Below are 23,039 nucleotides of genomic sequence, written 5' to 3' on the forward strand. Positions count from 1 at the left end.
TAAACAATACATTAGTCGGTGTATAACGTAGAATTATTAAATATTTTCAATAGAATTTCAACTTAATTTTTTAAATTACAAAATTATAGCCGTCCCTTCATAGTTGACAAGCCACCTAAACAAAATAAAGAAAATATTAAATCCCCTTAAAACTAATAATAATAATAATAATAATAATAATAACCAGGCCCAGCCATGACTATTGCAATTGCAATTTGCAAGTAACCAAAACAACAACAAACAGGAAGACTTTGAACCTCACTTTTTTCCTGCTTTTAAAAAGCAAACCAAACAGAGTTTCCAAATCTCCATCCATTCATAGATTAACATTAAAGCTAAAGCCGCTGAATTGGTTCAATTTGCATATGTTAACATGATCTGTAAGTACACTTGCTGTTTCCAATTAGGGTTTATCACTGTTCTGTTCTGCTAATTGAATCTGGGTTTCCTTTACTTTATATTGCATACAACCCCTATGACCATTTCTTGTCATGTCATACGGCCTATATGATGTCACTAGCTGTGGTGTGCAAGTGTTATTTGACATTAGAGATTGTTTGTTTTGTATTATTATTAAAAACTTGTAAGATCTTCAATTGAACAGAGTAATATCCAACCAGAACCATGACGAGAATGGGCCGCAATTTCAGCTACACAACTCAACCAGACGCGGTTTCCCCAGTGTCAGCAGACGTCATATTCGCCTCCACTCGATTCCCAAATTACAAAAACAGAACCAATGAGGATGCAAAGTTAGTTTCCTTGAAGGAACAATCCCGAAACGAGACCGCCCAACTGCTAGATCAGCAAAACCGCCTCTCGGTTCGTGATCTCGCCAGTAAATTTGAAAAGGGTTTGGCTGCAGCTGCGAAGTTATCAGATGAGGTGAACATTGGATGTCTCATATATTTATTAAAATCATTTTATTATACTAAACGCTATGTTTTACGTATGTGGAACAGAATAAACTCCAAGATGTTGCTTCTTTAGAGAAACACGTGCTTCTAGAAAACCTTAGAGATGCGCTTGAATCGTTAAGAGGGCGTGCGGTTGGTAAAAACAAGGATGATGTTGAAGAGGCTATTGCTATGGCAAGTTCGACTCTTTTTGATTTTTTAGTTTAGTTGATAAAAATGTCGTTTCTTAATGTGTGTGTGTTTTTTTTATTGATATTGTAGGTTGAGTCTTTAACGTTTCAATTGACTCAGAGGGAAAGTGAGTTGGTTCAAGAGAAAGCTGAGGTTAAGAAACTTGCAAGTTTTCTGAAACAGGTTAGTATACGTAGGCTTGTAAAGAACCGGATGAACATGAATTGGGCATGTTCATGTTCGCTGATTTAACCCTCACCAGACAAATGATCTAACACAAACAATTAAACAAACAAGTTTTTCTTGTTCTTGTTCGTTCGTTAAAAGAATGAACGGGTCGTGTTTGTTTATGTTCATTCACTAACAATATAAACGAACGGTTCATGAATGTAAATGAATGAAACATGACCGAACATAATTACATAAATGAACATAATTGAGCGGACACCAATTAAAATTAAATTTGAATATCAAATAACTGAGCCTAAGAGTATAATAAACGCTAAATTGTATTGAGTGATATTTTCTTTTCATAAAATTAGACTATACATTAATGGACCCAAAAGATCTAACTTAAAGTTAGAATATATACACAAACGAACTAAAAACAAACATCAACTAACGAACATAAATGAACGTAAACGAACAAACATCATGAACATAAATGAATGAACGAAACATTTGTTCATGTTTATTTGTTTAAATAAATGAACAAAAAATGTTTTTCGTGTTCATTAGTCTATTAAACGGACGTAAACCAACTTCCCATTGAATGCTTCACAAACAGTACACTAAACGTTTGGTTTGTTTACACGCCTAAGCATATGCGTGTGGTAAATCACTTGAACTTCCATTATTAAAAGCATTCAATTGTTTCGAGTTTTGGTGATGAATTGTAGTAATAATAATATATAGGCATCAGAAGATGCAAAAAAACTCGTCGATGAAGAACGGGCGTTTGCACGGAGTGAAATCGAGAAGGCTCGGGCTGCAGTTCAGAGAGTTGAAGAGGCTCTTCAGGAGCAAGAAAGATTGTCCCGAGCTGCTGGGAAACAGGTATCTCTGCTTACATGTTTCTGAACATTGTTTAGTCCATATGACCTTTTAAAAATTGCCAAGAACATACATATGTTAATAACTAAGAAAAATTGACAAGAATGATCACATTACTAACAATAATGTTACTAATGATTTTTCATATAGAAACTTAAAAGGTTGCCAGCTACAACATCTAATTAGTAATTGTGTCTGTCTTTTCTTTACACTATATAGGGTGGGTTTAAATCAGAACCAAGAAACACTTAAAAGTGAAAGAAACGCATGAACAAATTAGTTTAATAGTGTTTTGTGTATCTAACATAGACATTTGTATGTAAGAAGTAACGTTCTTTAATTTCAAATATGAAACCACTGATAAAAATAAAATAAAATGATTTAGGTTTGTTCTTTTTGTTATCACACTAATTTAGTCTTTTGTATTGAGTGTCATCCCTAAATTCTAATAATTGTCATGAATGCCTATCTTGTTTTACAATGCACACACACACATGTATATATATGTGTGTGTGTGTGTGTCTGTGTGTGTAGAGTAAGTTGATGATTTATTGTAATCTTTTGTTGTAGTTAAACTGTTTTATGATATTATTCTGATATTAAGGACGTGGAAGAACTGATGAAAGAGGTTCAGGAAGCTAGAAGGATCAAGATGCTGCATCAGCCTAGTAAGGTATCACGCTTCCCAACCAGTAAATGCTTAGAACTAATGCCAGTTTAACGACGACGATATTTATTTTACTGTATAATTTCTAATGTTAAATACTTACATTTTGGAATGTTTTTCGTTACATCTGTAGTTGGTTACCTGCTATTTATTTGTTATATAAACTTGTGTACATCATGAACAGCATGTACATGTCAATGTGCTTGGAAATAATTTCTAATTTCTCAATCCTGTAAAGAAGTCAAACTAAACTTTTGTAATAATATATAGATGCTCATGTTATTGGTGTTGCATGCCTTAATATTCTTTATTTTAACATAATTAAAGTTGTTAAAAGTACATTTTATACACTCAAACGTGTTGAACTAAATATTGTCTCCACAGGTTATGGACATGGATCATGAACTCCAAGCGTTACGTATTCAACTAGCAGAAAAGTCTAAATCTTCACTTAAGCTTCAAAAAGAGGTTAGTTAGTTTGTTAGTTAGTTTGTTAGGGCTATTATGTAATTTCTATAATTCGTATTATGCTTATATCCATTTTGATTATTTCTATTCCTTTCTATTTCAGTTGGCAATGAGCAAACATGGAGGGAATAATACGCCTGACTTGTTTGAATTAGATGGTACCGAAGCTTTAGGCTCTTATTTGGAAATCCATCCATGTTCTGATACAGCTCCAGAACTTCTAGAATGTTCTATTCAGTGGTATCGTTTGGCGTCTGAAGATGGAAAAAAGTGCCTTATATCAGGTATTATGTTTCAACACTTTCTAAAATCCTTTAATCCTTGATATTACTAAGCAGCAATCATACTTGTTAGGTGCCACTAAACCTATTTATGCTCCTGAACCATCTGATGTTGGCCGAGTACTTCAAGTTGATATTATGTCAGGCGGGGTTAGTGTCACGCTGGCAACATCCGGTCCCATAGATCCAGGTAGTTTTTTTTAATGTTCTTGTGTTTTTATAATATTAATTACCATTAAAGAATGGTCTGTTAGCAGCCAATTCATGCGAGTGGTTGTTGACTTTTTTATTAATAAAGTTTTGTAAACAGCTGCAGGACTTGGAAACTATGTGGAAGCATTGTTGCGCCGGCATGAAACTGAGTTTAATGTATATCAGATAGCTTCCTTAAGTTTATCTTTTATGCGATTCTTGCAGTTCTCAACATATGTCTTGGTTGTGATTTTAACACTCCCCTACATGCACGCACACATTGGGGAGGGTTTTACTTTGCAGACAGTATTTTTTGCGAGAATAGAAAGAACGAAACAAATCATTCGTTTTTTCAGTTTCAAAATACAAGAAAATGGTTAAAATGCGATGTATATTATTTCTTTTAACATTCGAAAAGAATGTACAAACAAAACTCACTTATTTATATAATCTACACGTGTAAATCATGTGTATATATATTTCCTACACGTGTAGGTAAATGTTTAAAAGTGAAAAAAAAAATTAAAAAAACATATGAACAAATTAGTTTAATGCTTTTTTTGTGTGTACACAACATAGACATTTGTATGTAAGAAGTAAAAGCTTTTAAAAATATGAATCATTGATTGAAAAACGATTTAAGTTTCTTCGTTTTATTCTCACAAGAATTTAGTCTTTTATAATGAACCTCTCATTTTGTGATATTTTACGTGCCCATGACCAAGATATATTGTGCAATTTTGGAGTTCCATATTAGATTTTATATATGGTGTCCTTCGAAATAAACACATTATTTAAAACATGATGTAAATTCTCATATTTTTTGGAATTATATTCATTATGATGCCATTAATGTGTGCAGGTAGTTATTGTCCAAATGAATGGCGAAAACCATCCTTCAGAGTCGATTCATGTACTTAACGTGGGAAAGATGAGAATGAAACTTTGCAAGGACAAAACGACAATCGCCAAAGAATATTATTCCTCGTCTATGCAGGTATATATGTAAACACTTCTACTTTATATTATTTTATTTTGCATTTCCAATTTATAATTAATTATATGTGATTTTCTCCAAACAAGTTGTGTGGAGTTAGAGGTGGTGGTAATGCTGCAGCTCAAGCAGCATTTTGGCAACCAAAGATAGGGCTCTCGTTCGTGTTAGCATTCGAGTCGGAAAGAGAAAGAAATGCTGCAATTATGCTAGCACGTAGATTTGCATTTGATTGTAATGTAAGCTTCATCTTTTAGAAAGGCATTTATACCCGTCATCTGAAAACGTTAATAAACATGTATATGCTTATATATATGTACAGATCATGCTTGCTGGCCCCGATGATCGAGCAAAACCGGAAGCAACTTAATGGGTTTGTTTCCTCATGTTAGGATTTGTAATTATTTCAAGTTTTAACGTGTTATAATGATATATGCGTGTGTATACTTGCCCATTTTGAGAATTGTATGGCTTGCTTGTTTGTTAAGCTGTTTTTTGTATAACTGTATTATCACTTTGTAGGCATCATTTTATTTGCCGTTTATGGTTTTATACATTTGATTGTAACAAGCTTTTTTCTAAGAAAGAAATTTATTTACTGCCACATCATCAGTATAATGCTATGGTATGGTGGTTATTATGTGAGAGAAAAATACATTTCTTTTGATTATCACTGTACCACTTTTTATATGCTTCTAATGTTTCAAAAGCATATTATGTAGTCAAAATATTTATTAATTAAATTATGTACATTTTCAATTACTTTATATATTTTGACTCTGTATGGCACCCGAAGGCTAGCTAATTGGTTCGCTTATTATTAGGGTCTGATGGTTTTGTCTTGCCTTGGACTCATCAGGCGAGTGGCAACAGCTCGCTACCAACGATGCGTTCGTCGTGCAAGCACAGCTAGGCATGTACGCCTCCTTTCCCGCTGAGGCCGTGCTTGATGAAGTCCCAACAACCCAGCAAACCCAAGCGTTTCAACAGAAATAAAGCATCTCGATCTTCAAATACTTGGTTCGTGATACTAAGCTCGGCTCAAACTCATATGCAATACCTTAAATAGCTAAAGCTCATCTCTAGCTCGGCTGTGTTATGTAAAAATTAATACTTAGAATTCAAAAATAGTTTAAACTTAAAAATATACAAGGCTTGAGCTCGGTTATTAAACGCGTTATATTTGAGGGTCAGGCTCGGCTTGTTTCGAGTTTTTTTTGTCGCTCCTATCTTGAGCAGCTTGACATTCCACAAAAGAAATGAGCCTCTTCGTCTCAACGGCTGCAACCATCACGAAACAATTCCGTACACCGCCACCTGACCACGACGACAATCATTCAAGACTTCCCGTCGAACCCAATTTCACAGTCTCTTCATGGACTTCATCAATTGCCCGTCACTGCCAAACCGGCCGTTTAAACCTCGCTGCAACCGAGTTCACCCGCATGCGACTCGCCGGAGTTGAACCCAACCACATCACCTTCGTAACCCTTCTCTCCGCGTGTGCTGAATCACCCTCACACGCCCGTTCTTTCGGAGCTTCAATACACGCTATTGCCTGTAAACTCGGTTACCATACGAACAATGTCAAGGTGGGTACAGCTATTATCGATATGTATTGTAAATCTAATCAGATAGATCTTGCTCGTTTGTGTTTTGACTACATGGGTTTCAAAAATAAGGTGACTTGGAACACTATGGTATCTGGGTTGATGAGAAATGGGGAGATTGGTGATGCACTCCAACTGTTCGATGAAATGCCTGAACGAGATGTGATTTCGTATACCGCGTTAATTGACGGGTTTGTTAAGAAAGGACAGTTTGAGCATGCGTTGGAGTGGTTTCCACGAATGCAGATATCCGGGGTGGAACCGGATCATGTCACGATTTTGTCTGCGTTATCCGCGTGTGCGAATTTAGGTGCGCTGAGATTAGGATTGTGGCTTCATCGACTTGTGTTAGATGGGAATGTTAAAGATAATATTCGGGTAAATAATTCGTTAATAGACATGTATTCTAGATGCGGGTGCATTGAACTCGCGCTTCAGGTGTTTCACACCATGTCTAAACACAATCTCGTCTCGTGGAACTCGATTATCGTAGGTTTTGCGCTTAATGGAAGCGTTGAACGAACTCTTAACTATTTTTATCAGATGCAAGAAGATGGTTTTAAACCAGATGGGGTGACTTTCACCGGGGCTTTAACCGCGTGTAGCCATGCTGGTTTGGTGGATGAGGGCAAGAACCTTTTTGACAGGATGATCAAGGTTTATAAGATAAAGCCTAGAATCGAGCATTATGGATGTTTAGTGGATCTTTATAGTCGCGCTGGCATGTTAGAAGAGGCGTTGAATGTTGTAACAAATATGCCAATGATACCGAATGAAGTTGTACTGGGGTCGGTTTTGGCAGCTTGCAAAGAGGCTAATGATGTACAGTTAGCTGAAAAGTTGATGCGGTTTATTAGTGAAGTGGACCCGAGTGGTGACTCTAATTATGTTCTTCTTTCAAATATGTATGCTGCGGGTGGAGATTGGTATAAGGCGAGTAATGTGAGGAGAAGGATGAAAAGAAAGGGTATAGAGAAGAATCCGGGTGTGAGTTGTATTGAGATTAATGGTGTGGTTGAGCAATTTGTGGCGGGAGATAGATCTCACATCGAGTCGGAGGGTATTTATGCCATGTTAGAAATGCTTTCGAGTGAGCTTATGATCTCAGGGCATGTTTTGGACGCTAATGTGAGAACATCTTGGTTTTAAAAGGCGCGCCTCATGTAAATCTGGGTCAAATTGGTCAAAGTTAGGGTCTGTAGAGGTTGATATGTAAAACAACTAACGGACGAGGAAATTATGAATGGTTTACTTGATAAAATGGTTGATATGTAAAAGAGATGTAGTTTCTGATTGTACATAAAGTATTCATATATAACACATTATAAAAAGATCTTTGAATCTTGTGAATCTGATAGGTGATCATATACGGTTATACACTTATAGTAGACTACTTGTGCATTGATAGGTGATCAAATACACTTATATCTGAATATGATCTAAATGTGTTAGGTTTAACCGGATAAATATTGTATAAGTTGTAGTTGATTCTCACACGGTTGATCGTGATTGCATCAAGGTTGAGATTCGATAGAGCATTGGCATTTCATTGAGCATGACCGATGAATCATGGTTGACCTTATGTAGCCTTCATTCCATTGTTTTTTTAATCAGGATTCAAAGTGAAACAAATCCAATTAATTTCAGCATGACCATTTGCTTTCTTCACACCCAATCAAAGAGGACCAGAGAGCTTGTAGTCTAGTGGTATCAAGCAAAGAGCTTGTAATCTAGTGGTATGTATACCAAGGTGTGTAGGACATGTGTTCGTCTCTATGCAGCTGAGGGTTCAAATCTCATGATGGACAAATATGTAAATTTAAGAATACGGTTAGGGGTTTAAATCGGTTTGTTCGGTTTAAATTGAAACCACCCAAATTGAATTTGATTCGGTTCGATTATCCCCCTTTTGTATTAGGCTAGGTTGGATTTTAAATTAGGGGTGTCACACCCCGACCAAAGGCGGCGGAACATGCCGAGATGTAACGATTGTCCATAAGCACATGACACTAATTAAAGTGACAATATTTAATAAACTCATTTCATTTCACAACATCGAAAATGTCACATAACAATTATCCATAAAATAACCATAAACAAGATATCACAAAATATGGCAAATTGATATTGTTCATTTTTACTAATATTCTAAGGTCTTTGATGTCGTTTTCTTCACAATCATAAATCAACCAAGATGCAAACCTGCAACATTTCATAAAATAAAGTTTGTCAACACAAAGGTCGGTGAGCAATTCATAAGTTTAATCATATTAGTATATAATAAAGATAGCCACAAAACTTGCATACGAAACGATAAATAAAAGTGGTAATTTGGATAAATAGATATCGCTAAACACATTAGCGACACCTTGCTATAAGGGGATGCCAAATAGTCTAGGATTTTATAGTTATCGTTAATTGCATTACGTTAACGACACCTTGCTATAAGGGGATGCCAAATAGTCTAGGATTTTATAGTTCCACCAACCAAAAGCGATAAACACATAGGCATATAAGCATAGAACACCAAATCGAGAAATTATTTAGGTAAAGTATACAACTACGTTTGTGGTTTAAGATTCAAATATAAAGCATTTTGTTGAATAAGTATGAAATGTCACCCCCAAAATAAAAGATGGAAAATGGGGTATGAAGTACTCACCTTTAAGTAGTAAACTTGAAAGATGATAATTTGGAGATTTGTCGGAACGACGAGTTTAACGCACAATGCCTAAAAAGAAAAGAAGTCTTGAATTTAGAAAGGTTGTCTTGAAGGTCTTTAAACAAAATAAATATTAAGAAATGTAAATAATTAAAGTTCAAGGTTTAAAATGTGACTATTTAAGAATTTATAATAATAACCCTTTAAAAATGTAAGTTTGCTCGAAACCGGGTTAAAGTATCTAACCTTAATATTTACTCAACCTATGTTAATTAATAAGGTGGGTAAAATGCAAGGATGCAAATCCCTTTGGAATAAAGATACTAAAACGGGTTTTTTTTATCGAGTGTTCGGGTTGTCGGTTCGGGTCTTGATAATTGGTCAAATCCAAAGTCAACTTTCCAAAATATTGAATGTTATGAGATAACTCAATAAAATTTAATAAGACTTAACCAAGTATGTAGTTCCATTGTTTTAGAACTAACAACGTACGTTAAGCGAGTGTTCGGTTTTGTCGGTTCAAACTTTTTTATGAGATTCAAGTTGGATCCAACATTTCCAAGTACTTAAGAAAATATTTAAAAATCAATTTGTAACTATTTTTAAATAAATATACAAGTCTTGATGGCTAAAAAAAAAACACACTTGTGTGTCTTAAGCGAGCAAGAATCGGTTTGGTTCGGTTTCCATCTTACAACAAGTTCATAGATGGTTTCCACATGTCCAAACACTAAATAACTTGTATAATAATGTACAAATAAAAAATACCAAAAGTTAACAATAAAGTCTTTAAACAAAAGTTCGGTTTTCGGTTCGGATCGTGTTTCGGGTTAAGACCGAGGTAAGATTCTACAAACCCATAACCATAGAATTTGTAAAAATGATTTTAGAAACTTAGATCTAACACTAAGTATGTTTAAACAAACAAAACTAGTAACAAAGTTCGGTTTACGGTTTAGAGCTATTTACGGTTAAACCGAAGCATAGACTTTTAAAAACCCATAACCATGGAACTTGTAAACATGACCAACAAACTAAAATAAGCAATATTAATATGTATGAACAAGTTATATAGATGCATATATATCAAGGACACGAAGTCCTCTATGAAGCCTTGCCTTATGGGGTCCGAAACCTCACCGACCGGAAACGGAGAAGTAACTACCAAAGGTAAACAAGGGGTGTATATTATATATATGTTGCACAACCATAAACAAGTATTAATGAGGCTACATAAACTAATTAAGATGAAAGACCAAAATCCTTCAAGAACACTTAAGAAGATAACCTTAAATCTTTGATGTTTGAGAGAGTTTTTTTTTTTTGGAGTTGTAGCAAAGGAAAATGAAGAGGAAAGGTGGTGTATATATAGGGTAATGTTGGTGGTCAAATATGGGTGTGAGACACAAGAGTTTTTATGCAAAATGGATCAAGACAAAAACACAAAACAACAAAAAAATAAATAAATAAATAATAAATAAATAAATAAATATAAAAATAGGATTCAAAACCCAACAAGTGTGAAACAATATTGTAACATAAATCCATTATTTTGATTATAACATAAGCTTCGATTTACAAATCGGGTCGGTTTACATAATAAACAAATACAAAAACGAATACAAACAAGACCCGAAATTGACGAATGTCACAAGGGGTAAAAAACTCTCATAACCGAACAAATCGAAAAATTGTTAACCGAACCGATGACCACCCTTATTTATCACAAACAGTGCTGGTGACCCGGCCTGTCATCAATTCTAGGAGAAACCTACTGCCCAAAGGCCTTGGTTCATGCATGATGTTTTGTTATGAATGGAACTTAAATCAGCGACATTCACTAGAGAAAATAATAGGGTACTGCTAGAGCAGTGCTTTTTAATAATTAAATTACAATATAATTTCTTTTTTATAAAGGAATCGGTCGCTTATTTTGATACGACAGTTGCCGGCCTGTTGAAAAGCTTAAAAAATGGTTTATCATGTTTTTCTGAATTAGTTTATTACAGAAAGAGTAACAAAACAACAAAAACAAAAAACAAACACAAAAAAACTCGAAACAAATACGAGTACCCGACATGATGATATATATATATATATATATATATATATATATTTTATCATATACAACCATTTAAATTAAATTAAAAAGAAAATAAGATAAAGATTTGGTGCAAGTTTTAAAATACACGTTAAGGTGACGTAAGCAATGACTTTAGGGTGGGTGAGATGCTTTAGGTGAAACAAAACCCATCTCCATATAAATAAATCCCAAATCATATTGCCTTTGATCATCAGTTCAATTTCATTCATCAATCATTTGAAGATCAAGATGATGATGATGGCAATGAACGGCATGAAGAAGATTCCAGACACGTTCTACATATCCCACGGATCTCCCACCTTATCCATCGATATTTCCTCCAATCCTTTCAGCAGAAGGTCTACCCCAAGGACGCCCCTCGGCAATCCTTGTCATCTCTGGTCACTGGGAGACTTCGTATCCCACCGTCAACGGAACTTCCGAAACTATTTATGATTTCAATAATTTCCCCAAATCCATGTACCAGGTACTTGTTTTCCGATCTTTTGTGTTTTGATTATTATTATTATTATTATTATTATTATTATTTAGTTTATAGATTTGTTGCAAAACAATCATTTCACATAAGCTCAAACTACATAAATCTGCCAGTTTCTGGTCCTGTTGGGTTGTTATTTAGTTAAATGGGCCGTGTTGGGTTTATGTTTAGACTATAGACGGATTCATGTTAGTTTTAGGTTGAACTTGCTAAAATGTGTTGGGTTTAGGTTTAGACTAGACGGGTTTGGTCAGTTTCAGGTCAAACATGGCAGTAAGCCAATGCGAATTCGGTCGGTTTTGTTACATGTGTTGTTGTGCCGGTACAAAAACCAAAACTAAAACAAAAATTATAAAAATTAAGGTGGACCAATGAGGCGGTGTAGGTCAATAAAACTCAAGCGCCGGTAAAACCGACCGTTGTTGATCACGATCGTTAAGGAGATCAGTCTATGCAAATTCGGGCGGTTTCTGCCATGTTCTTTACGATACTGAAACTAAAACAAAAAAAATCGGCATGTTCTTGTCAATCTGACGGTTCGCGGATTGACCTGTTTAACCCATTTATTTGATTTTCAAGTTTTTCAAACTAGTTGGTTTATTTTTAAATTTTAAAAGAAAATTGGCATAGTTTAAACATAACAGCTCTTAAAAAAATATATTATAAATATGTGAAATAAGTAAATAGTCTTCTTCGGGTTCATGTGTGTAACACGATTCTCGGGTTCGTGTTGGGCTAGACCCGTTAACCGACGAACATGAACATGGCCCGTTTAGCAAACAGGATCTGTTACAGTAAGATGGTTAAAGAAAGTTAATTGTTTTCTTATCTCTTGAAATTTGTTTTAAAACCAGCTCAAGTATCCAGCACCAGGAGCTCCAAAACTAGCAAAACGAGTGAAGGAACTACTCACGTCTTCTGGTTTTAATCACGTGGACGAGGACACGAAGCGAGGGCTTGACCACGGTGCGTGGGTCCCGCTAATGCTGATGTACCCAGAGGCTAATATTCCAGTTTGTCAGCTGTCTGTCCAGATAGACAAGGACGCCGCTTACCATTACAACATGGGTAAGGCGTTGGCACCCCTTAAAGACGAAGGGGTGCTCATTGTCGGTTCAGGTGCCACCACTCACAACTTGAGAATGTTGCGCAACACCAGCTCGGTGCAACCGTGGGCCAAGGAGTTTGACACGTGGCTCAAGGAAGCATTAATTGATGGAAGGTATGATGATGTAAACAGCTACAAGGAGAAGGCCCCACATGCAACTGTGGCCCACCCGTGGCCTGACCATTTATACCCGTTGCATGTTGCGATGGGTGCTGGTGGTCCGACGTCTAAAGCCGAACTTATTCACCATAGTTGGGGTTTGTCTTCTCTTTCATATGCTTCTTACAAGTTCACGGTCCCGGCTTAATAATGAAGTATTTGTATGAATTGGTATTGTTTTGTGAAATACATGGTTTGTAACTATATGTGAACATGATTTGTAATAGATTACTTCGAACTTTTAACGTACAGTAGTTATACATTTTTATCCATTGTTTTGATTTGAAGAACTTTTGCTTTCGTTGTATAATCAAATTATCTGCCAAACCTTTCAATTTTGTTGTTGCCTTCAATTCTTTAATAAATTATATAATATATTGTTCCCGGTCTTTTAGATGAATTACAACCGTCAGATTAGTCTGAGATGAAATCTGGACCGTTTAAAGTCCAAAAAATCCTTCTAGAAGCAGAGGTTATAGTCGGTTACAGTAGCTGCGGTTGTGTATTCCGGTTTCTACGTTGTTCCTATTTCTCCGGCTCCTCTCTCCCACGTTTAGGGTTTTTGTACTCTATTTAACACATGAGAAACCCTTTCTTCTTCAACTTCGTTCAAAATAAAATTGGCCGCCAATAGATCTGAGGGAGGATTGATCTTAGCTTAGGAGAGATGTTGATAAGGCCGGAACCAGGTGGTTCTCCCGTTGCTTAGGTGGCGTCAAGGCTTGGTTGAAAACGGCTTTCTTCGGTAAGGTTTAATCTTTTTGATTTTGTTGTTTCGGCTGCTTGTTGTTGCTTCTTAATGATGTTTTCAAATTTTATGGAACCTTCCCGTTCGTTTGTTAAGGAAATAATGTGTTCACGAACGGTTAATGAACACTTACCAGACTTGATTTTATGTTTGTGTTCATTCATTAAGGAAATGAATGTGTTCATGAACACAAATAAAATCAGTAGAGCCTAGAGATTGATATTGATGTATTTATCAATGTGAATAGTGAAAGCATGTAAACGAATCGAACGAACACGAACAAGGGCATGTTCGTGTTTGTTCTTTTAACTTTAAACGAACACGAATACTTGATCGAACAAATATTTATGTTCATGTTCGTTTATTTAAAAAATGAACATTTGTGTTCGTTTGTTTAAAATCTATATGAATAAATGTAAATAAACACGGACAACACCAATGGACATAAATGAAAACACTTAAGTGAGGACAAATTAACAAATATAAAATTTTTAAACAAATGACTCGTGCAGATAATATTTAATTAGTTTTTATTAATACATGAGCGAACATAAATAAACAGATATTAATGAATATAATAAACAAATGTCCATGAACATAAATGAACGAATGGAACATGTGTTTATGAATTAAATGAATACAAATTTTTTGTTCATCCTTGTTCGTTTATTAAATAAACAAATATAAGCAAACTTACCGCCGAACGATTTACAAATAGTTTACCGCATGTTCGGTCCGTTGTGAGTGATATGGGTACCAAATAATGTTATGAAACCGGATATAATACGACAATACATGATTTTTATCATAACATATTAAAAAGAAAAAAACAAAACAAAACCAAACCCGGTGAATCCAATATTGGGTGTATCAAGAAGGCACAAACAACTAAAATTATTTATTATTTATTTCCGTCCCCATCTCTACACATCATCACCCATTCATTCATTCATTCTGCAAATTGGCGTAATCAGCTTCTTCTATGGCGGTGTTTTAGAATTGATTGATCAATTAATCAATCGGATGGATCCTGAGCAGACTTTTATTAGGGTTCAGGAACGATTCTCTCATGTCCTCACACCTCGAATACGAGCTTCTCTCGAGTACATCTATCTCCTCATTGCCATCACTCTCTTCTGTATTCTCGTTGTTATGCATGCCAATTACGTCCAACAGGTATCATCTATTTCCATCTTCCAGTTTACGAGTTACGATTTCACCTTATGTATTGATCAATATTCACTCAATTGATCACAAATTTAGGGCTCATAGAAGATAACCTATAATTCATTTTTCTAAATGTATTATGCACCAGTTTTAGGTTATAATTAGACAGTATAAAGCCATGTGATGTATATGTTTGTACACATACGTATATATCATGTGCAGACTGACTGCACAGATATTATGTCCATCAGTAGAAGAGGTGTGTATGAATCATCAACACGCTTCCTTTCTATCTTATCAGTTATTTGCTACTATGTCTTATTAATACGGAAAAATATCGGTGGGATGTCGGTAATTTTAATATCATGCAGAATTTATATATATATCACTTTAACACTAACAATTCAGTATATTCTCCTACTGCTAACAAATCAACCTTTTGCAACACTAACAATTATAGCAAGTAAGAACTGATTAAGACTCGAAGCACCAGTATTAAACACTAAAAGTTGAAAATTAAGACTTAAAACACTGATATCGGGAATATTGGTGATATACCGGTCAATATCGCCGATATTATCGGTGCCGATGTTCTGACCGATATTTTGACCGATATTTCACATGAGAACCGATAACCGAGATATCACCGAGATACCACCGAGATTGACTGCACTCGTAGCTAGTCTGTTATGATGTATATGCCTTTTTTAGGTTTATCTGTATGGATGATCAAGATGAACAATACATAGACATATTTTAATAGTCACATCTCATTAGATGCTATAAATACGTCTATAAAGTTAGTTGTTATAGGGCAGAACATATTAAAGCTCACCAGAAAGTGTATATTTGAAGCATGAGGACATAGAATCAATATAATAGCATTTACTGGCTTTTCGTTTGGTACACTTTCTGAGGTGTTTCAGGTTGTTTTTGTTTTTTTTTAATATATTTTCTTCTAACTGGATTTCATGTTTTGTAGCCTGGCTGTTCTAGTGAACTTACTGGAGTCACAACTACTGAAGCCCAACTTATCCAAATAAAGGTTTGTTATTTCTATGTCAATACTATTTGCGTGTGGTCTATGTTGTCAGTTACTTTAGCACTATAATGATATGTTAAGTTTCCAACCTTTTATTGCTCCACACATGTGTACCTATAAGTAAAATCATATGCACAATTTTGAGTGCTAGTTGTGACGTAGGGATATACTTTTAGTCTTGTTTTCATTCATATTTTGGAACTTCTGAAGTTTCTAAATTCTGATTCAGTTGAAACTGATGTTCTGTAAGTCTCCTTAACTTAAAATACAAAGATCTGATTTTCCCATATATAATAAGATAGTTTAAATGATTTATAGGGAAAGTCCTAATTGCCAATAACATTCAGAATCTTAATGCACAAAGTCTCCAAATCAGCAAACTGTATACAGGTCTACATTTCTTGATGTGCATGAAACACAAATTTAGTTAAAAAAATCCTTAAAACATTAGTACAGTATTTTCATTTATAAACTTGATGAAACACAAATTTAGTTAAAAAATCATTAAAACATTGGTTACAGTATTATCGTTTATAAACTTGTTATTAGTATAGAAGTTAGCGACTTAAATGATTGAATAGTTTTTATGGATAAATTGTCAAAATTCCTTATTACCCTTTTTTTGCCTTTGATCTTTGTTTTTTATTCATAAGTTAAAATCAAATTAGAATATTTCTACATGAGAAACAATACATAAGTCATATCCTTTTTATATATATATTTACTCCAATTGGTCAGATTACTAGTGCTGGCTTGTGGTCACAAAGTGAAGCTCCTTCATATGATGCAAATAATGATAATATTGACAAAGATATTGAAGCTAATGATGAGAAAGTTGATGCACAGTTTTGGTCAAATTGGTTGATTAGTTCAAGTGGTAGGATTGGGAAATCTGGTCTTCTAAAGTTGTGGAGGTCTGATAATGAAGTTGTTGAATCACAACATGAGATTTGTACTTCTAGCAGTGATAATGTTGAAGATGCGTATTGCACAAAAACCAAGAAAGATGAGTCACGTGCCAGGTCAGCAAAAGAATCACTAAAAGCTGCAATATTGCGCAAGTGGCAAGGACGATTCTCATTTCTTTGGAGACATTCAACTAGGTTTTTGTCAAGTGTATGGGTGAGTAAAACTTTCCCAATTCTTTTGTGTTATTGATTTTATTTAATTTTTAATTGAAAGGGTATAATAGGTAAGGGCATATTGGTCATTTAACGAGAATTTAACTGAAAATGTTACAAACCCTTTAGTTTGAGGATGTCCAGTGTGATTAATAAGTAATTAAGAATTAAGGAGACAACCTGCAATTGTGCATATACATAAAGGATATATCTGTAATATGCTCTAAAATGATCATTTCCTTGTTTATGTTATAATTGTGTATGCAGCCATGTTCCAAGCAAATCACTCATTTAGCTAATAGATACGGGACTAAGATTCGCATGGCAAATGTTTTCCACCAGTAATGCTTAAACTAATGTGATATATACCTCAGAAAATAATAGATGCTAGACAGTATTTGCAAATCAGTATGGGGGATTTATTATTTAACTATTAGTATTAGTAGATGTTGAAAATCAATACAAGACGGTGCACGCAATGTAAATTAAGCAGCAAATGAGTTCCAATGGAGATATGTTGAGGTAAGGTGGTTCAATAAGAACTCATGAAATCAAATGTAGGTTATCATTACAACGTCTAGCATTATAAACAATATAAATTAGAGCGCATGAATATTATGAACTTCAAGATATAGAAAGTATGACCTAGAACAAGGACAAGAACACAGACTTAGATTAAGAACAAAGAATCTGCTGTTTAGATCTCACAAAGCAGAGTAATAATAATAAATGAAGCACTCCACATTTCACATCTCATGATGGTGTGTATTTCAATTACCCTTAATTTCTGTTGTTTAACTCTGTTATGCAGTCCATAACCTTCTTAGTTCTATGTTTTAAGTTGCTCATTTGAATGTAAATATTTTGCATATTAGCATGAAGAGTAAACCATTTTTCATTGGTGTTCTTTGAGGTCTTGATCTTTCTCTTACCTTAACCCATCTCTCGTGCTTCACATTCTCATGAACAAAAGGAAACTTTATCATAACTACATTGAGGGCCTTATTTTCATCAGTGATCCCATTTGGGTTGAACATAGTCAAGTTCTAAGGAAAAACATTTATAAATCCAGGCGTTATTTTAAACTTTAACAAGATGGCATTTGATTGGACTTCAATATTTTTTTGTGGTACAATAGTATCATGGTTTCTAATAATCAGTGAAAACTTGAATAAAATGCTGCAAAAAAGTCCTAGATCATACTATACTTTCCAAAAGTAGTATTTCGACCAATGGTTGCTTCGAGTTGCAACGCTCCGTTTTAAGGTTTGCGTCACCACCACTGAACCCAGTGAGGAGTGCAATTAGGCGGGTCTGGGACTTGATTAGCCTATACAAGTGTGCAGTCCACACCTCGTGATCTAAAATCACTATGTTCTTGTGTAAATCTCAATAACATAGAGTAACATACTACACCAAACAATTTTTAAACCCTAAAGTGACTATCCCATTTCTTACTTTCTTATTCTCGACTACTATCATGGCCCACAACCAAATCCCCAATTCAAAAATTGGAATGGCGTTAATCTTTTTTCTTTCAACACTTTTTGCGAGCCCTTTTTATTTTGTTATGGAATTCTCTGCCTTGAAACCTGAGTATATGTTTACTTTGTTTAAACTTCAAATGCAGGACATTGCAGGTATCCATTTACACATTGATATCAATAGATGTCTTCATGTACTTCACCTTGACAAGCTTAATTCTTTGGCGGGTAAGTTCTGGCTCTACAATGTTATTAGGCCTGTAACGAACCGAGTGAACCATTCATGAACCGTTTGGCAGGAAGTTCATTTATTTAATAAATGAATGAACATGAACATACGTCTTGTTTGTTCATTTTTGTTCATGAGCGTTCATTGACGTTTGTTCATTCAAATTTGTTTATGTCCTAATGTCCATTTGTTTGCATTCATTCATGTTTGTTATTTTACATGTGTAGTTTGTTTGCTTGCATTCATTCATGCTTGTTATTTTACATTTGTTTAAGTTCGTATATTAATATATTCGTTTATAATTATTAGGCCCATTCTAGTTTAATAACTTTTAGGCCCAACGCATTTACTTTAGGTGGTTTTAGCTTAGTTATGTTTGTTCATCTATGTTCAGTTATGTTCATGAACCATTCATTTATACTGTTAACGAATGTACATAAATTAACATGACCATGTTCATCCGTGTTTGGTCGTTTGTTCTGTTAAAGCTAAATGAACGAACAAGAATATGCAGTGTTTGTGTTCGTTCAGTTTGTTTACAAGCCTAAATTTATTATAGTGATTTTATGATACGGTAGATGGGCCTTCGATATAAAAAACCCTTTTTTCTCATTAGAAATATTTTTTTTTCTTATTGAGGATTTAGTGCAGTGGCTTGAAACAAGAAGCAACACATTTGAACCAACTTATCTATATACAATGGAAAAGGTAATAAAGACCTTGTTGATATGTACTTTAGTTTCTTGTTCTCATTCATACATCCAATACTTTATACCTTTCATTCTTTCAATATAAAGTTTTATGAAAAAGAGGGATTGTTTTATCTTTCAATATAATATATTCAAGAACAATTGCACAAATGGTCCTTGTAGTTTGACTATTTTGCAATGGGTCCCAAGATTTTAAAAATTGTGAACTTAGTACAAAATTTGTGAGTGGGTTGCACGTTTAGTCCCCATCGTTAATCCCACATATTTTTTAATGGAAAAATGATGTCATGTGTCATTCATGTGATGTGAGGGTAATTGTTTAGGGTTTCAAATTTGAAGACACAATTACCCTCACATCACATCACATTACATGAATGGCACATAACATCACTGTTTCCATTGAAAAGTAACTGGGATTAAAGGTGGGGATTAAACGTGCAACCCTCTCACAAATGTTTGGACTAAGTTTGCAATTTTTTAAATCTGATGACCAAACTTGCAAAATGGTCTAACCACAAGGAACATTTGTGCAGTTTACTCCTTTCAATATAATGTTCTATTAAAGAAAAAGGATGATTTTGTCTTTCAGTATAATATATTCAAAACTTTTTTTATTTATTTCTTATTTTTTGTAGGGTTATTTTCTGCTGCCTGAAAGAGCTAAATCTCAACATAACATCCAAACTGTCAACATCAGCATTTCAGCGCGTGACTCCTGCTTTGGGAGCAGGTGGCAGCAGCTTCTGATCAATAGGCTTGTAGGATATGATACTATCTTGATGAACAGTTTGCTGAATTCTCCAGGTCAAGGTATAAGTATATAACAATGTTTTTGGTATAAGTTGATGTGCTATGTTACATCTGTTAGGTGTGATCATTGTTCTTTATTTGATGCAGGCTACCTATTTAATTACCAGACAAATGAATTCTACAACCTTACATATGCGCACGAGAAACCAGAACGGTCAGCAAACTTTGGAGGTTTGCTACTTTTTCCATTTATTTGCTTCCGTTAATATTCTCTAAACTAACAATTTGGTTCTATAATTTACAGACTATTTTGCTACGAAGTGCGGTGTTCTTATGATGTCTCTCTTTGTTTTCTTCACCACAACAATGTCAGTTTCATTTACACTCAGGGAAACACAAACTCGCATGCTCAAGTTCACAGGTTTGTTTTATACTTCTTTTATCTTCTATTATAAGCAACAAAAGAATATAAACCCTAGATCCATTGGGCTTCTCATTACTACTTAATATCTAACACCTGTTAATGTGACGCGTTTTTCTTTTTCACTATTTATAGTGCAGCTTCAACACCATGCACGGCATCGTCTCCCCACTTTTCAGTTGATTTTTGTACATGTAATTGAGTCTCTTGTGTTTGTACCAGTAAGTGAATACTATCTTCTTGCTTGTGCTTACATTTTGTGAGTTATTTCATACAACATTGATAATTTCCATTTTGTATTTGCAGATAATGATAGGTATCCTGTTTTTTCTTTTTAAGTTTTATGACGATCAACTTTTAGCTTTCATGGTGTTAATACTTGTCTGGATTTGTGAACTCTTCACTCTTATCAGGTTCTCTCTCTCTCTCTCTCTCTCTCTCTCTCTCTCTCACACACACACACACACACAATCTTGTATCATAATCCTTGATTTGTATTTGGTTGCAGCGTGCGCACACCAATATCAATGAAGTTCTTTCCTCGCTTCTTTTTGCTGTACTTTCTGGTGTTTCATATCTATTTTTTCTCATACACACATGGTTTGTTACTCTCATTTATACTCCTCAATTGTTAATATTGGCAGTTATATTATTTGTAGCATCATTGTAAATGAAATTTTCAGGTTTTTCATATTTGGCACTCTCAACCACAGCTGCATTTATGCTACACCTCATCCTCTACTTCTGGAACCGATTTGAGGTCAGAACATTTTACTGTAGCTAATTTATAAGATGTAAACTAGTATAAAACCCACACACGTGAAAAACTGCAAAAAAAATGGTGTCATATATGTGTACAACTTTAACAACGTGTACATAGCTGTTTAGATGACTTGCACGTTATCACACGGAACTCTGTTTTAAACGAAACTTACATCGAAACATGAATAAAAATAAGCGCGCACAAAGATATATTCGGAATTTTATAAGAATCATATTTTAAAAGTTATAAACAAAACAACTAGGTAGGCCACTTGCCAAACTGTAATTGGCCAAAAAATATTAAACAAAAACATTTGAAAAGGTCTAGGGTTCAAATGGTAAGTTTAATAAAGTGGAGGGGTCATGTTGTAACTTTTTGAGAGGCTATAGTGTAACATTAAAAATCATTCCATTAAAATCCTTGTAAGCTATGCATCATTAATTTTTAACAAATGATTAGTGATTGTAAGACACCAACAATCTTTGCTATTTGAGTATATATTTCCTTGAAACTAACATTTGTTACTCAGGTTCCTGCTTTGCAAAGATTCATGCAAAACAGACGATCACAATTTCAGCAACAACCGGACTATCATATCACCTCATCAACCATTCTCGCTTCAACTCTTCATATCACCAGATTAAACCCCTTGAGGAACACCATAAACAATACAACCAATCACGGGTTAACACAACCACAACCCGAGAATGACAACATGAACCTGAATCGGGTATCAGACAACGAAGGTGGGGGCGCGATGAATTCGTTCAGTTCCACTTTGTTGTGGATATTGGGAGGCGCGTCTTCCGGGGGTCTAAACTCATTTCTTTCTATGTTCAGAGACCAAGGTCAAGAAAACCATGCTACACAATGAACCCAGTTCTTGATATATATATGCGTCGGTATAATGCATTGTTCATATTCTCATAGCAAGATAATTACATCTCATGTAGATAAACCGTGATAATATTTGGTCAGAATGCAAGTTTTGTGGGATATGTAAACAAAATCGTTTAAACCTTTGTGTATTCAATGTTCTAACATAATGTAGATCCCTAGTGGTAATTGAGAAGCAACTTCTATGTCCACGTGCAATCATTCTGCCTTTAGAACATCAACTTACAACCATACTAAAGATGAATAATAACATTTTAAGAGAAATCTACATATTATTTCTATGGTTGAGACCAATTATCGACCGATTGAGCTATGGCACAAATGAGCAGCAACAAGATCTACATATTAGTCATCTTCCATTTGTTAGCTCTTTATAGTAGGTCATTTACAAAATTAGTTGTATAATTAGGTTGCCTTTTTTTTTTTCCCTTTACAACCGCTGACCGAAAGAATCGTTAATAAATACACTAGCAACAAGAATCATTAACCTCTTCATATTTGAAACTTTAATAGTTGGCAGGGCCCGGCCCAACCCTTTTGGGCCTAAAATAAAATGAGATATATGGGTCTTTTTTAATTTTACTGTGATAAAGCAAAACATAAGCACATATATGTTTGTCTTTTTAAATAACTTAAGAATTATTTTCATTATTTAATATGTTTTTGGTGTAACTTAAGTGTAAATTGGAGGCCCTATTCAAATGAGAGGCCTAATACGCTAGCTTTAGTTTACTCCCCTAGAACGGCCCTTGCCTGTTTAGTATAGCATATTAACATAAAATTTAACTAGAAAGGATAAAAGTTTTGGAGAAACAGATTTTGTGAGGAACTACTAGATTATAT

The 23,039-nt window shown here is 34.6% G+C and overlaps 2 protein-coding genes and 2 pseudogenes across 3 annotated transcripts; all 4 read left to right on the plus strand.

Annotated features, from left to right (window-relative positions):
- The first annotated feature begins 328 nt into the window (after positions 1-328).
- LOC143614738 (stomatal closure-related actin-binding protein 1-like) lies at positions 329-5,113 on the plus strand. The gene is made up of 13 exons (XM_077088084.1): positions 329-380; positions 605-885; positions 963-1,091; positions 1,179-1,271; positions 2,004-2,144; positions 2,746-2,814; positions 3,193-3,276; positions 3,380-3,560; positions 3,631-3,747; positions 3,868-3,926; positions 4,612-4,746; positions 4,833-4,982; positions 5,066-5,113. The coding sequence occupies exons 2-13, from the start codon at positions 625-627 to the stop codon at positions 5,111-5,113; spliced, it is 1,467 nt and encodes a 488-aa protein (XP_076944199.1). The 5' UTR covers positions 329-380; positions 605-624.
- Positions 5,114-6,083: 970 nt separating this feature from the next.
- Positions 6,084-7,598, plus strand: LOC143614740 (pentatricopeptide repeat-containing protein At1g05750, chloroplastic pseudogene; annotated as a pseudogene).
- A 3,773-nt stretch (positions 7,599-11,371) lies between these two features.
- Positions 11,372-13,076, plus strand: LOC143614741 (extradiol ring-cleavage dioxygenase-like; annotated as a pseudogene). The gene is made up of 2 exons (XR_013150340.1): positions 11,372-11,585; positions 12,452-13,076. The product of XR_013150340.1 is annotated as an extradiol ring-cleavage dioxygenase-like (transcript).
- Positions 13,077-14,631: 1,555 nt separating this feature from the next.
- On the plus strand, positions 14,632-22,189 carry LOC143614752 (membralin-like protein At1g60995). The gene is made up of 13 exons (XM_077088092.1): positions 14,632-14,788; positions 15,762-15,824; positions 16,560-16,943; positions 18,573-18,654; positions 19,302-19,363; positions 20,001-20,175; positions 20,263-20,346; positions 20,420-20,536; positions 20,672-20,757; positions 20,843-20,949; positions 21,045-21,136; positions 21,220-21,296; positions 21,829-22,189. The coding sequence occupies exons 1-13, from the start codon at positions 14,636-14,638 to the stop codon at positions 22,171-22,173; spliced, it is 1,827 nt and encodes a 608-aa protein (XP_076944207.1). The 5' UTR covers positions 14,632-14,635; the 3' UTR covers positions 22,174-22,189.
- The last annotated feature ends 850 nt before the right edge of the window (positions 22,190-23,039 follow it).

This window comes from Bidens hawaiensis, unplaced genomic scaffold (genome assembly GCF_021521415.1).
Source record: "Bidens hawaiensis isolate Kalapana, Puna unplaced genomic scaffold, B.hawaiensis_p1.1 tig00040833_1, whole genome shotgun sequence".
Taxonomy (NCBI): Eukaryota; Viridiplantae; Streptophyta; class Magnoliopsida; order Asterales; family Asteraceae; genus Bidens; species Bidens hawaiensis.

What these genes read in the sequence shown, in the direction of transcription:
- LOC143614738 (XM_077088084.1), top strand. Translation starts at nt 625, where the DNA reads ATGACGAGAATGGGCCGCAATTTCAGCTACACAACTCAACCAGACGCG. An exon ending in AAAAAAGTGCCTTATATCAG is followed by an intron (nt 3,561 to 3,630) that starts GTATTATGTTTC and finishes CATACTTGTTAG; the next exon opens with GTGCCACTAAACCTATTTAT. An exon ending in GATTTGCATTTGATTGTAAT is followed by an intron (nt 4,983 to 5,065) that starts GTAAGCTTCATC and finishes ATATATGTACAG; the next exon opens with ATCATGCTTGCTGGCCCCGA.
- LOC143614752 (XM_077088092.1), top strand. Translation starts at nt 14,636, where the DNA reads ATGGATCCTGAGCAGACTTTTATTAGGGTTCAGGAACGATTCTCTCAT. An exon ending in GGTTTTTGTCAAGTGTATGG is followed by an intron (nt 16,944 to 18,572) that starts GTGAGTAAAACT and finishes CTTCAAATGCAG; the next exon opens with GACATTGCAGGTATCCATTT. An exon ending in AGTCTCTTGTGTTTGTACCA is followed by an intron (nt 20,758 to 20,842) that starts GTAAGTGAATAC and finishes TTGTATTTGCAG; the next exon opens with ATAATGATAGGTATCCTGTT.